Below are 13,451 nucleotides of genomic sequence, written 5' to 3' on the forward strand. Positions count from 1 at the left end.
TTTAAAAAATAATAGAATAATAAAATAATAAAACAAAATAAAACAAAATAAAAAAATTTAAAATAAAATCAAATAAAGTAATATAAAATAAAGTAATATAAAATAAAATAAAATAAAATAAAATAAAATAAAATAAAATAAAATAAAATAAAATAAAATAAAATAAAATAAAATAAAATAAAATAAAATAAAATAAAATAAAGCCATGAGGGTGATCAGAGGGCTGGAGCTGCTCTGCTATGGAGACAGACTGAGAGAGTTGGGGCTGTTCAGTCTGGAGAAGAGAAGGCTCCAAGGAGACCTTCTTGTGGCCTTCCAGCATCTGAAGAGGGCTACAAGAAAGCTGGGGAGGGACTTTTTAGAGTGTGAGGGAGTGATGGGACTTGGGAGAATGGAGCAAAACTAGAAATGGGGAGATTCAGATTGGATGTTAGGAAGAAATTCTTCCCCATGAGGGTGGTGAGACACTGGCACAGGTTGCCCAGGGAGGTGGTGGAAGCCTCATCCCTGGAGGTTTTTGCAGCCAGGCTGGATGTGGCTGTGAGCAACCTGCTGTAGTGTGAGGTGTCCCTGCCCATGGCAGGGGGTTGGAAGTGGCTGATCCTTGAGGTCCCTTCCAACCCTGACAATTCTATGATTCTATGATTCTAGCTATTGCAGCCTGTGAGAAGCTACCTGCAAGGTCAATGGCAGTGCATAAAACTAGGCTAACACTTAGCAGCTTCTCCAAACTGGGATCTTATCAGCACAAAGGCAAGGACATGGCATAGCAATCTGTGCAGAAATAACCTCATAGCTCTTCCAGAAACATGCACTACACTTCTTCTGAGGACTGTAAGCACTACTTGAATTGCAGCAGGCCTAATCAGGGTGAAGATGTGTAGTAGTTTGAGCTGAAAATTCTAGACACATTTGAGTAAAAGATAAATAATAACGGATTGGAAACTAAATGATAGGAATAGATAGGTTAATACAACTCCATTGGTGTACTGAAAACCTTATATCATGCAGCAGAGTTTGTTTGTTCTTCTTTGCCTGCTTGCTCTTGGCTGCTCACTCTGCTTCTGGCTTTGGGGCTCTGCTGTCCTCCCTCTGAAGTTGGTAGCTTTTGCTCTAAAGGCTCAGGGGGGCTGAGAGGCAACTTGTGGTTTGTGTAGTCTTTTGGGGAATATTGTCCCCAAGAGGGGACAAAAAGCTGAAACAAAGGTGCAGGGGGGGTCCTGTGCTGTTGATGAACTGTGTATAAAATAAAATAAAAAAAAAATAAACCAAAACAAAATAAAATAATAAAATAAAATATAAAATAATAAAACAAAATATAAAATAATAAAATAAAATAAAATAAAAATTAAAATAGAATAAAAGATAAAATAAACTAAAAGATAAAATAAAATAAAAGATAAAATAATAAAGTAAAATAAAATAAAATAAAGTAAAGTAAAATAAAATAAAATAAAATAAAATAAAATAAAATAAAATAAAATAAAATAAAATAAAATAAAATAAAATAAAATAAAATAAAATAAAGCCACAAGGATGATCAGAGGACTGGAGCTCCTCTGCTATGGATACAGATTGAGAGTGATGGGGTTGTTCAGTCTGGACAAGAGTGTATATATTATATATATATATATATATATACACACACACACACACTCTCTGTACACCCTTATTGACTTTTATGCAGTTATATTTAGTTTCTTTTGTAAATACAATTCCATTTTTACTTCCAAATTCTTCAAGTGGTGAGATTTGCTATCTGGGGAGATTTAAAAAAAAAAAAAAAAAGTTATTGGGGGGATCTAATTCAATCCATAACAAGATGCTACCTTCCAACATACCATGAAAAATAAGTTATTGGGGGGGGAATCTAATTTAGCCCATGACAATACCTTCCAATATACCATGATGGAAAGCAACAGACATGAGTTCATTAAAAATTAATGAAACAAAATAATCAAGTGAAACAAAATAATCAAGAAGTAGAGAATATTAGAAATGGTTGGTGAGGCTTTTCAGAGAATCATAGAATCAGTCAGGGTTGGAAGGGACCACAAGGATCAGACAGTTCCAACCCCGCTGCCATGGGCAGGGACACCTCACACTACAGCAGGCTGGCCAGAGCCTCATCCAGCCTGGCCTTAAACACCTCCAGGGATGGGACCTCAACCACCTCCCTGGACAACCCATTCCAGGCTCTCACCACCCTCATGGAGAAGAACTTCTTCCTCACATCCAGCCTGAATCTCCCCGCTTCCAGCTTTGTTTCATTACCCCCAGTCCTATCACTGCCTAATAGCCTAGAAAGTCCCTCCCCAGCTTTCTCGTAGCCCCCTTCAGATACTGGAAGACCACAAGAAGGTCTCCTGGGAGCCTTCTCTTCTCCAGACTGCACAGCCCCAACTCTCTCAGTCTGTCTCCAGAGCAGAGCAGCTCCAGCCCTCTACTCATCCTCATGGCCCTTCTCTGGACACCTTCCAGCACCTCCAGATCCTTCTTGTAATAGAGGCTCCAGAACTGGACACAGGGCTCCAGGTGTGGTCTCAGCAGAGCTGAGCAGAGGGGGAGAATCCCCTCCCTGGCCCTGCTGGCCACACTTCTCTTGCTGCAGCCCAGGCTCTGCTTGGCTCTCTGGGCTGCAAGTGCTCACTGCTGGCTCCTGTTGAGCTTCTCCTCCACCAGCACCCCCACATCCCTCTCCTCAGGGTTGCTCTCCAGCCAGTCACTGCCCAGCCTATATTTTGAAATTCAGTTTCTTAGAAGTCTCACATAACTATATATTATCCACTGGAAAAACTTCTCACAGAACATACCCACTAATGCCAAGGGAATTTACCTTTCGGATTATTTTTTACTTCCTAGAGTTAGCTTTGCTATACTGAAGTCATTTAATGAAATGACCTTAAGGCAAACTTCTAAATAATTACCTCTTTAAAGAAAGATCAATGACACTATCAAAAATGAATGCTGATTTTTTTGCTTTTCTTTTCTTTTCCTTTTTTTTTTTCTTCAGGTAATTCCTTTGCAGTTGCTTATCAACAGGCACTCTTGAAGTATGCATTCATCATGTGACATCTGCTTAACCACAATGACAAATGAATTCAGAATCTGGAATTGAAAATGTCTGTTTTCCTGCACGGACTCAGCACCTTGTGAAAAAGCTGAGCTGTTCTCAGTTCATCCAAGAACAAAGATTGCACCAATTTTTTGAGCTGCAATTTACATTGGATTACCAATCCATAAACACCTTTCACCATCTTTCACTAATGTCTTTCCTGGGAGGGATTTCCATGCCATACACATGTCTCACGATTAGATTTCACTAGTGTCTTTCCTGGGAGGGATTTCTAAGCCATATCCATCTTTCTCCATCAGACTTCACTAGTGTCTTTCTTGGGTGTACCTCAGTACATAACACAGAATCACAGAGTTAACCAGGTTGGAAAAGACCTTCAAGATCATCAAGTCCAACCTATCACCCACCACCATCTAATCAACCAGCCCATGGTGGCACAAAGTGCCTCATCCAGGCTTTTCTTAAACACTTCCAGGGATGGTGACTCCACTACCTCCCTGGGCAGCACATTCCAATGGCAAATCTCTCTCTCTGTGAAGAATTTCTTCCTATCACCCAACACCATCTAATCAACTAAACCATAAACTAAGTGCCTCATCTAATCAACCAAACCATGGCACTAAGTGCCTCATCCAGGCTTTTCTTAAACACTTCCAGGGATGGTGACTCCACCATCTCCCTGGGCAGCACATTCCAATGGCAAATATCTCTCTGTGAAGAATTTCTTCCAGCCCAAACTTCCCCTGATGCAGCTTGAGACTGTGTCCTCTCCTTCTGTCACTGGTTGCCTGGGAGAAGAGACCAACCCCCACCTGGCTACAACCTCCCTTCAGGGAGTTGTAGGCAGCAATGAGGTCTGCCCTGAGCCTCCTCTTCTCCAGGCTAAACACCCCCAACTCCCTCAACCTCTCCTCAGAGGGCTGTGCTCCAGACCCTTCCCCAGCCTTGTTGCCTTTCCCTGGACACGTTCCAGCATCTCAAGATCTTTCTTAACCTGAGGGGCCCAGAACTGGAGACACTAATTGCAGTGACAGGGATAACTCTTGCCACCTAGCAATCAGTTCCTGGCTATCCAGTTCTGAGAGGACAAGGCTCCAGGAAATATGACAAAATGGAAGCTTATGCAAGGCTTCTAGAGCTGGAAACACCAGAAGTATACCAACCACCCAGTGCAGAATATGCATGGCCTTTCAACAGAGTCCCCAAACCAACAAAAAAGTAGCAATTTAGCCTTCTTTCAAGGACAAATTCTGCATTTATTGTAATAGCAATAAACCCCCTACCTTTGTGAGTGTGATCAGGACCATTCAAAGCTCCTTGAATAGCAGCTTGTGCAGCAGAATTCTGGGCTTTCAGCATTTCAATGGTTTCCCTTAGCTCTATCAGCTCAGATTCCTGTATGGAAAGCAAAGCAAAGAGAGCTCAAAAAGGTACAGCAAAGTTCATTGAAGCTACAAGGAAATTGCAGGAAGGGTCAAATTGAGGTTCATCTGACTGCTAGGCTAAACAGAAGGGGAATAACTAAGCAGAATTAAGAACTAAGAACCTCTCTCAAAAATATATATATTCCATTTCTATGTTTCTATATAAAAAAAATAATTTCTTTTTATGGAGAAAAAAATTACAGACTCATATAATCATAGAATGTTCCAGGCTGCAAGGGACCTCCAAATGTCACCCAGTCCAACCTCCCTGCACTCAGCAGGGACATCCCCAACTAGATCAGGTTGCCCACCCTGAATATCTCCAGGGAAGGAGCCTCAACCACCTTCCTGGGCAACCTGTGCCACTGTTCCACCACCCTCATAGGAAACAACTTGTTCCTAACATCCAATCTGAATCTGCTCTGCCCTACTTTGAAGCCATTGTCCCTCATCCTGTCCCTGCAGACCTTTGCAAACAGTCTCTCTGCAGCCTTCCTGTAGCCCCCTTCAGGTCCTGGCAGGCTGCTCTTAGGTCTCCCTGGAGCCTCCTCTTCTCCAGGCTGAACACCCCCAGCTCCCTCAGCCTGTCCTCATAACAGAGCTGCTCCAACCCCCTGATCATTCTCATGGCCCTCCTCTGGACCCTCTCCATCAGCTCCATGTCCTTCCTATACTGAGGGCTCCAGACCTGCACACAGCACTCCAGGTGAGGTCTCAGCAGAGCAGAGCAAAGTGGCAGAATCACCTCTCTGGCTCTGCTGGCAATGCTGCTTTGGATGCAGCCCAGGCTGTGATTTGCCTTCTGTGCTGCAAGCTCACCCTGCCTGCTCCTGTCCAGCTTCTCATCCACCAGCACCCCCAAGTCCTTTTCCTCAGGGCTGCTTTCTCTCACCTCCTCCCCCTGTCTGTATTGATAGTCTGATCTCAAGTAACCTCTCTGAGGTCATATGAGGGAGCAGGTAGCTCACTAAACCACATTTCTTTAATCCAGCCCTGTACACAGTACTCCAGGTGAGGCCTCAGCAGAGCAAAGTGGCAGAATCACCTCACTGGATCTGCTTGCAACATATTTTTTGATGCATAATAATAATAATAATATTTTTTAATGAGGACTTATTTCAAAGGAGTCTCAATTGTAAGCATAAAGTTAAGATAAAATCCAACCTATCTATTGTGAAAGAAAACAAAACCATTTGAAGTACATCTTCTACTAAGTAAGGTTACTATTTAATGGAAGAATTTCAACCTGAGTTTTGTGTATTTTTCAAAAGATTTTCCTCACTGCATTATAATTCAATTTAAAAAGATCTGTTTCAGAGCAGCTGCCCTGGAAGCTGAAATAAAATCCCTCTACTTGAGTGCAGGAAGTTTAATATTAGAATGCACAGCCAATTTTAATTAAAAAATACTTTTTTCTGATTGCCTCCTCCAACCTATCCTTCCAGCCTGTATTTATATAATGAGGAGTTTAACCTCCACAAAATGTAGAAAGAAGAGAAGGAAAAGAACATCTTTGGGGGAATGGAGCTTGGAGGTGACCTGTTTCAATGCCACTGCTTAACTTCCTCTGGAAAGGAAACCTTCTGAGGGATTTCTGAGTTCATAAAAAGTTTGGGTTTTAAGGAAACACCATTGTGGGGTCTCTGTTGTGGTGGTTTGTTTCCTTAAGATTTAAAAAAAAAAAAAAAAAAAAAAAAGCAAGCAAGACAAATATTTTCTGTTCTGTTCACAATGTCTTTCTCAATGTATTTCAACTGTTGGTGCTCAACCAGCCTGTGAAACTTTTCTAAGGTCAGCTGCACTGATTTCAGCAGTGACTTATTTATACTCCTATATACTGAAACTGATAAGACAGTTTCTTGCACAGTTTGGCTCAATGAGGTCTTTCCATTCAAAATGAGGAAGGGCAGAAAGCTGCAGAACTGAAATCCTGGAAGGTGCTAAGCTACTTGATAATTGTGGGCTTAATACAAAGGCTCACATTTCACTTACTGGCTACCAAGTTCAGATTTTGCCCCCTCCAACATCCAATAACAGTGAAAACCCAAACTGTTCACTCGTGAATAGGTTACCTGACCTCCATGAACTGTCTGAACGGAGTCATTTTTCTCTACTTAAAAGTTCTTCCCTTCCCATAATTCTGTGACTCTGACACTGCTGGCAGGCTGAAATGAAGCACTCCAGCAGGTTCTGATCAGTCTTTGTTACAGGATCTCTCAGTATGGACTAAAACTCGACTCCCATCTGTTTTAATTGCAATCTGGAAGCTATAAAGATGTTATCTTCAAACTGCTCTCTGATGTTGTCCAGGTAAACCTGCTGCTGCAGCACAGTTTAACTTGCCTGGAGCTGCACGAAGGTTTGCTCCCAACAGCCATTAAAGAAAGATCTGTCTGCCTTCCTGTCACAGCTGCCACTGTTTCTCTTTCAGTATTTTTTCTTAAAACAAACCTCCCATGCAATCTGCTGATTGCTTCCCACATTAAAGCCCCTGCTTCAGTGCAGCTACCTTTTGTTCAGCTGTCATTGTTAGGCTTTGCAAGCGACCTGTCATGTTTCCCAAGCTTTTCTCAAAGGCTGCTACTAGATGAGCCTGTGGAAGAAACAGAAGACAACATTTGTGGTGACAATGGGACAGTTTTCCCACATCTGTCAGGTTTGGACAATTTTTTCTTTCCCCTCCTCCCCTCCACGTTCATCTTCTCCCAGCACTTTTCTATTAGTTTCAAATGCAGACTGAGATATCTTAGATAGGTGAAGCAGAAGCAGGAAAGTGAGTCCAGTGTCCCTCAGGCTTCTTTAGCTCCCATGGAGATCAGCTGAGGTCTCTCTGCCTGGAAATGAATTATGGATTTAATACTCCATATCAGTTTAGTGCTAGATTGGCCAAAAGAAGTCTCTGGGCAAGTCTAGGAGCAATTATTTTCAATTACTGAACACTTCACAATGGGAACTCAAGTACCTTATCTTAAAAGGTAAGTTTTAACCTCACAAAGAAAAGACTCCAGAGGAATACTGAGACTTGAACAAAAAAAAAAAATATCAGTTAGTTAAGGTCATTACTTAGTCTATTCATCTTACTTTATTTGTGTGTGTTGTGAATATAAAAGTAATAAAAAACCCTATATAAAATAAAAACACAGTACTTGCACATCTGCCAAAATGCATCTATAAAAGTTTGTAAACTTTAACTTCCACTTGTCAAGAAGCAAAGCTATAAATTTGAAGCTGGTTAAAAGATTTTAAAACATTAAAGCTTTGGTTTACGTTCTAACAACCAATAACCTAAGCAAGCAAAATTAATACTAACACCACATCAACTCTTCAGCAGTTCTATACCAGCACTCAGCTCAGTAGATGAAGAAGGGTACAAAGAAAACCACAAGCTAAGGCAGCTTGCAGAGGCAAAGGAAAGCAAGAATATTGTAACAGTGTGAGAGCTGAAATCCCCCTCCCACACCAGCAATAACCAGGCTAGCTCAGTCTGGAAGCAAATGCAAGCTGTGTTTACAAGCAAATCTACAATCTATGATGCAATGCAATGGATCTGTACAAACAGACACTATTCACAACAGTTACAAATAGGTACAATCAACAGAAAAACACAACCAAGACCCCTTTGCTTCCCCCAAGGGGCCTCCTCCCCCAGCCAGAAGGACTCCCCCCAGATCCCCCTGGCAGAAGGCAGAGAGTCAAGAAGCAGAGAGCCTGTTAGACTTAGCTTGTCAAGGTCAGTGTCTTATCTTCAGCCAGAAAAGAAGAAACTGCAGACAGAAGCCCAGCAAGCAAGCTGAGACTGCCCAACTCCCCAACCTTGTTTTGAGCAGAGATTCTTAAACATTTCTACCTCTCCAAAGGAAGTGTTTAGAACAATAATTATTTTGCTTTCTTACACCCAATAGTGACTTATTTACATCCTTTCACTTTCTCTGCTCGAACTTTGTGAAGAAAAATTAAGAAGACAGTCTTAAAACCATCACAAATATGTTTTTTATGAATTTGCATAAAGTCCTATGCAGTCCTTTTGCAGCACCAAAGAGTGTAAACAGAAGGAAATACTTCATTTTCTCTTTACCATCCCAAATGTAGTAATGGGCAAAGTTTACAAACACAGGCACTACCACATACTTGGGAATAGAATTCACCAACCATGTATTTACATGCTGTGACAGTGTGAAGGGGGAACTTCAGCCTGCTTCCTGACTGCAAAGACTGAAAGTGAAAATAAAATTACCATTGGATGCAAAAGGGAAATAATGCTAAGGTCTATAGAATTCATTGGCTTGCTAATGGGATATAGAGCAGAGGCAGAAACAGTTCTTGCTCTCTTCTTCTGTCACTTCTGCTTGCAACTTCTCTCTCCCTGTAGTGACCTTGCCAGGGGATCTCTGTTGTGACTACTGTGTGAGGTAACAGGAAAGAGGAGAGGGAATGGGGGAGGAGGTGAACAATCCCCTGGATCCATCTCGGGGGGGGGGTGGGGGGGGTGGGGGGGTGGTCTGAGGAGTTTCTGTGTTGTTTATAAATGGTCAACACATCTCTGTTGTACATCTGTTGTATATTTGGTACCTATTCATTGCATTCCATATTTCTAGATTGTAGTCTGCTTGTAAACAGAGCTTCATTTGCTTCCAGCCCAAGCTGAGCTGATCTGGAGATTTAATTTTTGGAGGTTTTTTTGGGGGGTGTAGTTCTCCAAATTAGCTGGGGGGTGATTTCAACCCACCCACACATGCACAGGGAGATTAATTGATTTTCCTCACTGAGAAGATTTATTTTTGTTTAATTATAGCAGTAAAGGCACACAGAGGGCCTGGCAAAAGCTTCCATTGCAGGTGTGCATGCTTTGCACAAGCACAGCTGAAACAGTTCACATGTATGTGATTGTACTGAATCCAAGGTGTTATCAGAATAAGACAATGTCCAAAAAGTATTCTGATATGCATTTTTAGGAGAAGGAAAAGAGCCACCTTGCTCTGTACATTATTCCTCAAATTAAAAAAAAATAATTAATTTTATATATATATATATATATATATATATATATATATATATGAGTAGCCTACTGTGTCTTCCACTTCCACAGTGGCTTTTGTGTTTTGTATATCCCTTCGGATTACAGGATCATAGGAATAATTTTGGATTACAGTATCACAGGAATCATTTTGGATTACAGATTCATAGGCACACAGGATGCTAAGGGTTGAAAGTGACCTCTGGAGATCATTGAGTCCAACCCCCCTCCCAGAGCAGGACCACATTAATCCAGTGGAGGTCACATATGAAGGCAGCCAGAGGGGATTGCTATAAACATTTCAGTGTACTGCAAGCTCCTAACTTTATACTTAATAAATTTACTGCAAGATTACTCCTTGTGAATTCTATTATTTGTAAATAAAATATTTAATTGCTTATAATTTAGAGTGGTCAATCCACCTGCTTTCTGCATCTGCAGGGCTGCCTTTGACAGCTTATGCAGTAAAGGATACATATCCTAGGGACTAACTTTTTGGTAAACACAGGACTAGATCAATCTGCAATTACTTAAGAATTAATTAGGAATAGTGTATATTCCTGATTTAAAATCTGCAATTTCTTAAGAATTAATTAGGAATAGTGTATATTCCTGGTTTAAAATCTGCAATTTCTTAAGACTTAATTAGGAATAGTGTATATTCCTGGTTTAAAATCTGCAATTTCTTAAGAATTAACTAGTAATAGTGCATATTCCTGGTTTAAAATCTGCAATTTCTTAAGAATTAATTAGTAATAGTGTATATTTCTGTTTCAAAAATGTATAACTTAGGCTTTATCCTCAAAATTAGAACTTTAAAGAAAACGAACCTGGAATATGTGTCAAATGCACCTCTAAAACCTGTTAATAAATACATTTTTTTTTCTACTTTGGAAATCACAGCTTCTGGTTGTTTTCCCTACTCTATTCCTCTAGCGTTTCACTTTAATAATTAGCTACATATTAAAAATATCCAGACTAATTGATGGGGTTTTAAATCAAAAGATGATGACCAGTGAGCCAGAACATAATCAGAGACAAAGTAGATGCAGCAAGAGCCAAAAGTCTCTTCGTTAGATGTGTTTAAACTGGAAACTAATGGAGCTCACTGCTCCCTGCCTCATAGGAGAATCTATGGCTTGGCTGATGGCCCATGCTTATGTTGTACCATGAGAATAACAGTAGGGGCTGAGAGCTTGAAAAAGAGCAATCATTTGCTTAATTATGCACTGCTTTGGTCTGTTTTTCACAATTAGACACTAATAACCACAGTTCTTTGGTATCTAACTATGCATATTTGTGCAATATATTCTCCTGCTCTGTAGATCTTCATAGAATCATAGAATCAACCAGGTTGGAAGAGATGTTCAAGATCATCCAGTCCAACCTAGCACCCAGCCCTAGCCAATCAACCAGACCATGGCACTAAGTGCCTCATCCAGGCTCTTCTTGAACATCTCCAGGACGGTGACTCCACCACCTCCCTGGGCAGCACATCCCAATGGCAAATCTCTCTCTCTGTCAAGAACTTCCTCCTAATATCCTGCCCAAAACTCCCCTGGCACAGCTTGAGACTGTGTCCCCTCCTTCTGCTGCTGGTTGCTTGGGAGAAGAGACCAACCCCCACCTGGCTACAACCTCCCTTCAGGGAGTTGTAGACAGCAATGAGGTCTGCCCTGAGCCTCCTCTTCTCCAGGCTAAACACCCCCAGCTCCCTCAGCCTCTCCTCACAGGGCTGTGCTCCAGACCCTTCCCCAGCTTCCTTGCCCTTCTCTGGACACGTTCAAGCATCTCAAGATCTTTCTTAACCTGAGGTGCCCAGAACTGGACACAGGACTCAAGGTGTGGCCTGACCAGTGCTGAGTACAGGGCAGAATAACCTCCCTTGTCCTGCTGGCCACACTATTCCTGATCCAGGCCAGGATGCCATTCCCCCTGGGAGCAAGTGTTTATTTATTCAGAAGCCTTCTGCAAATTTGTTGCAAAAGAAATAAGAGGTAGCAAAAAGAATAAAAGCTAACCTGAAACAGGCTAGAGTATCAATATATTTATATGTGTGTGGAAGTGTGTATGCAACATATGCTTGTATATTTTCCCATTTCAGGTAAGAATTTGCATTAAATTATTTAAAGGCAAAAGAATTCAGAAAAAAAAACCCAAAACCAACTGAAATAAACAGAAAGGAAACTCTGACTTTCAAAATGGTCACTGGAAAGCAAATATTTTTGTACACTTCTAAATTAAGGATTTGATTTTGAATTGATAATCCTCAGTTGGTGAGGATTACTTACTTGATCCACAAGGATCCATTCTTTCAATCTCACAAAACCATTTTAGAGGTTTTGTTTGTTTGTTTGTTATTTGTTTTGGTTGTTTGCTTGCTTGTTTTTGATTTGTTTTGTTTTTAACTACTGCCAACATCTTGTGCTACAGAAATCTGTGTTAGATTAGATTAGTTTCATTCATGTACATAAATAGCCTGAATACAGCACATGCTTTCAACCCTGTTTATTCTCAAGTGAAAATACATCTTCACAATTGAATGAAGCATTTATACTCAGAAACAGAGGTCCTGGAGTCAGACTTGAGAGCATTAAGGACATTACTGGAAGTATATCTGCAGTAAAATATACAATCTTTACCATGATATCCATATTAGTTGTATTGTTGATGTGTATATTCATTTGTATGGATTAGTTTTGACTTCTAATAACAGCTGGAATTCCCAGTGGAAATAGCCAGAGATATTCTCAGGAAAGGACTTCAGTGCTAAGATGACAGATTTGTTGTCCAGGGATGTGGGTTGAGGCCCCATCCCTGGAGGTGTTTAAGGTCAGGCTGGATGAAGCTCTGGCCAGCCTCATCTAGTTTGAGGTGTCCCTGCCCATGGCAGGGGGGCTGGAACTGGATGATCCTTGTGGTCCCTTCCAATCCTGACTGTTTCTATGATTCTATGATTTCCCTCTTAGGAAACAATCCCAGTCAGCCAACCCCAGAATATCTCAGCTCTCAGCTTCACAGCCCATCCTGACCGTGACATTGGTATACCCAAAGACTAGCCACTGACAGGCTTTGCGGTGGAACTTGTGGTGCTCAGGTCTATAAAAGGAATGTAAATAAATAGACTTCCTCCCTCCTGACGTGGCTGTATGAAAGGAGATGTGAGAGCCCAGAAGGGATGGGGCTGATTGCAAGAAGCAGCTCTAGATCTGGTGATGTTTTGTGTTCGCCGCCTGCCATTATCTTCTGGTTTGGCTGTAGAATAGTGGTTCAGAGCTGGCCAAACAAGAGCATTAGCCAGTGAACCCCCTCCACATTCTGCTGGCATCATCTACAATTTGCAAGCATGAAGCCTTCAGCTTTATCCAGTGCAAAGCACTGATCAAAGTCCCTTCAAACAGGCTGGGTTCAGACAGCTCGCTGGAATTTGAGCCCTTGTCGGTCACATAGGAAGTCTGCTGCTTGGATACTTTCTGCACTGGAAAGAGACCCTTTCTTAATTAGTACTGAGATTTGCCCTTTGCCAAGAGCAAAACAGGCCTCAAGGGAAAAACCTCCATCTCAGGAAAAAGCTGTAAATTAAGCATCTAAACACCAGCTGGGCCCTGCTTGAATTTAATCATCTGCAAGCAAAACACTTTGGGGTTAATCAGCTGAAATAAACTGCTGAAATCAAGCACAGTGCTTGAATCCAGCCAAAGGAACTCAGATAACAAATGGAGCCAAATAATAAAAAGTCTCAGCAGAGGCTTCCAAAAAGCCTGAGAGATTCTGTAACTTCCAATTGACAGATTTTTGACACAAAATAATATATGAAGCAAAGGCTTAATGAAATAGGTCAAATTTCTGCCCGACAGTCTTTTAAATGACACATGTGCTGCTGTCACCAACAGTCTTTTGTGGTGAGGCAAAGAAATACAAAGAGTGTTTAAATAAG

The 13,451-nt window shown here is 41.2% G+C and overlaps 1 protein-coding gene across 1 annotated transcript in view; it reads right to left on the reverse strand.

The window, feature by feature from the left end:
- NAV3 (neuron navigator 3) overlaps positions 1-13,451 on the reverse strand; it is a 367,296-nt gene that overhangs the window by 29,162 nt on the left and 324,683 nt on the right. Inside the window, exons 23-24 of the mRNA XM_054399920.1 lie at positions 7,010-7,093; positions 4,360-4,471 (exon numbers count right to left, since the gene is read on the reverse strand). Coding sequence (XP_054255895.1) covers positions 4,360-4,471; positions 7,010-7,093 — 196 coding nt within the window. The remainder of the gene's footprint in view (positions 1-4,359; positions 4,472-7,009; positions 7,094-13,451) is intronic.

The sequence above is a fragment of the Indicator indicator genome, chromosome 3 (assembly GCF_027791375.1).
Source record: "Indicator indicator isolate 239-I01 chromosome 3, UM_Iind_1.1, whole genome shotgun sequence".
Classification (NCBI taxonomy): domain Eukaryota; kingdom Metazoa; phylum Chordata; class Aves; order Piciformes; family Indicatoridae; genus Indicator; species Indicator indicator.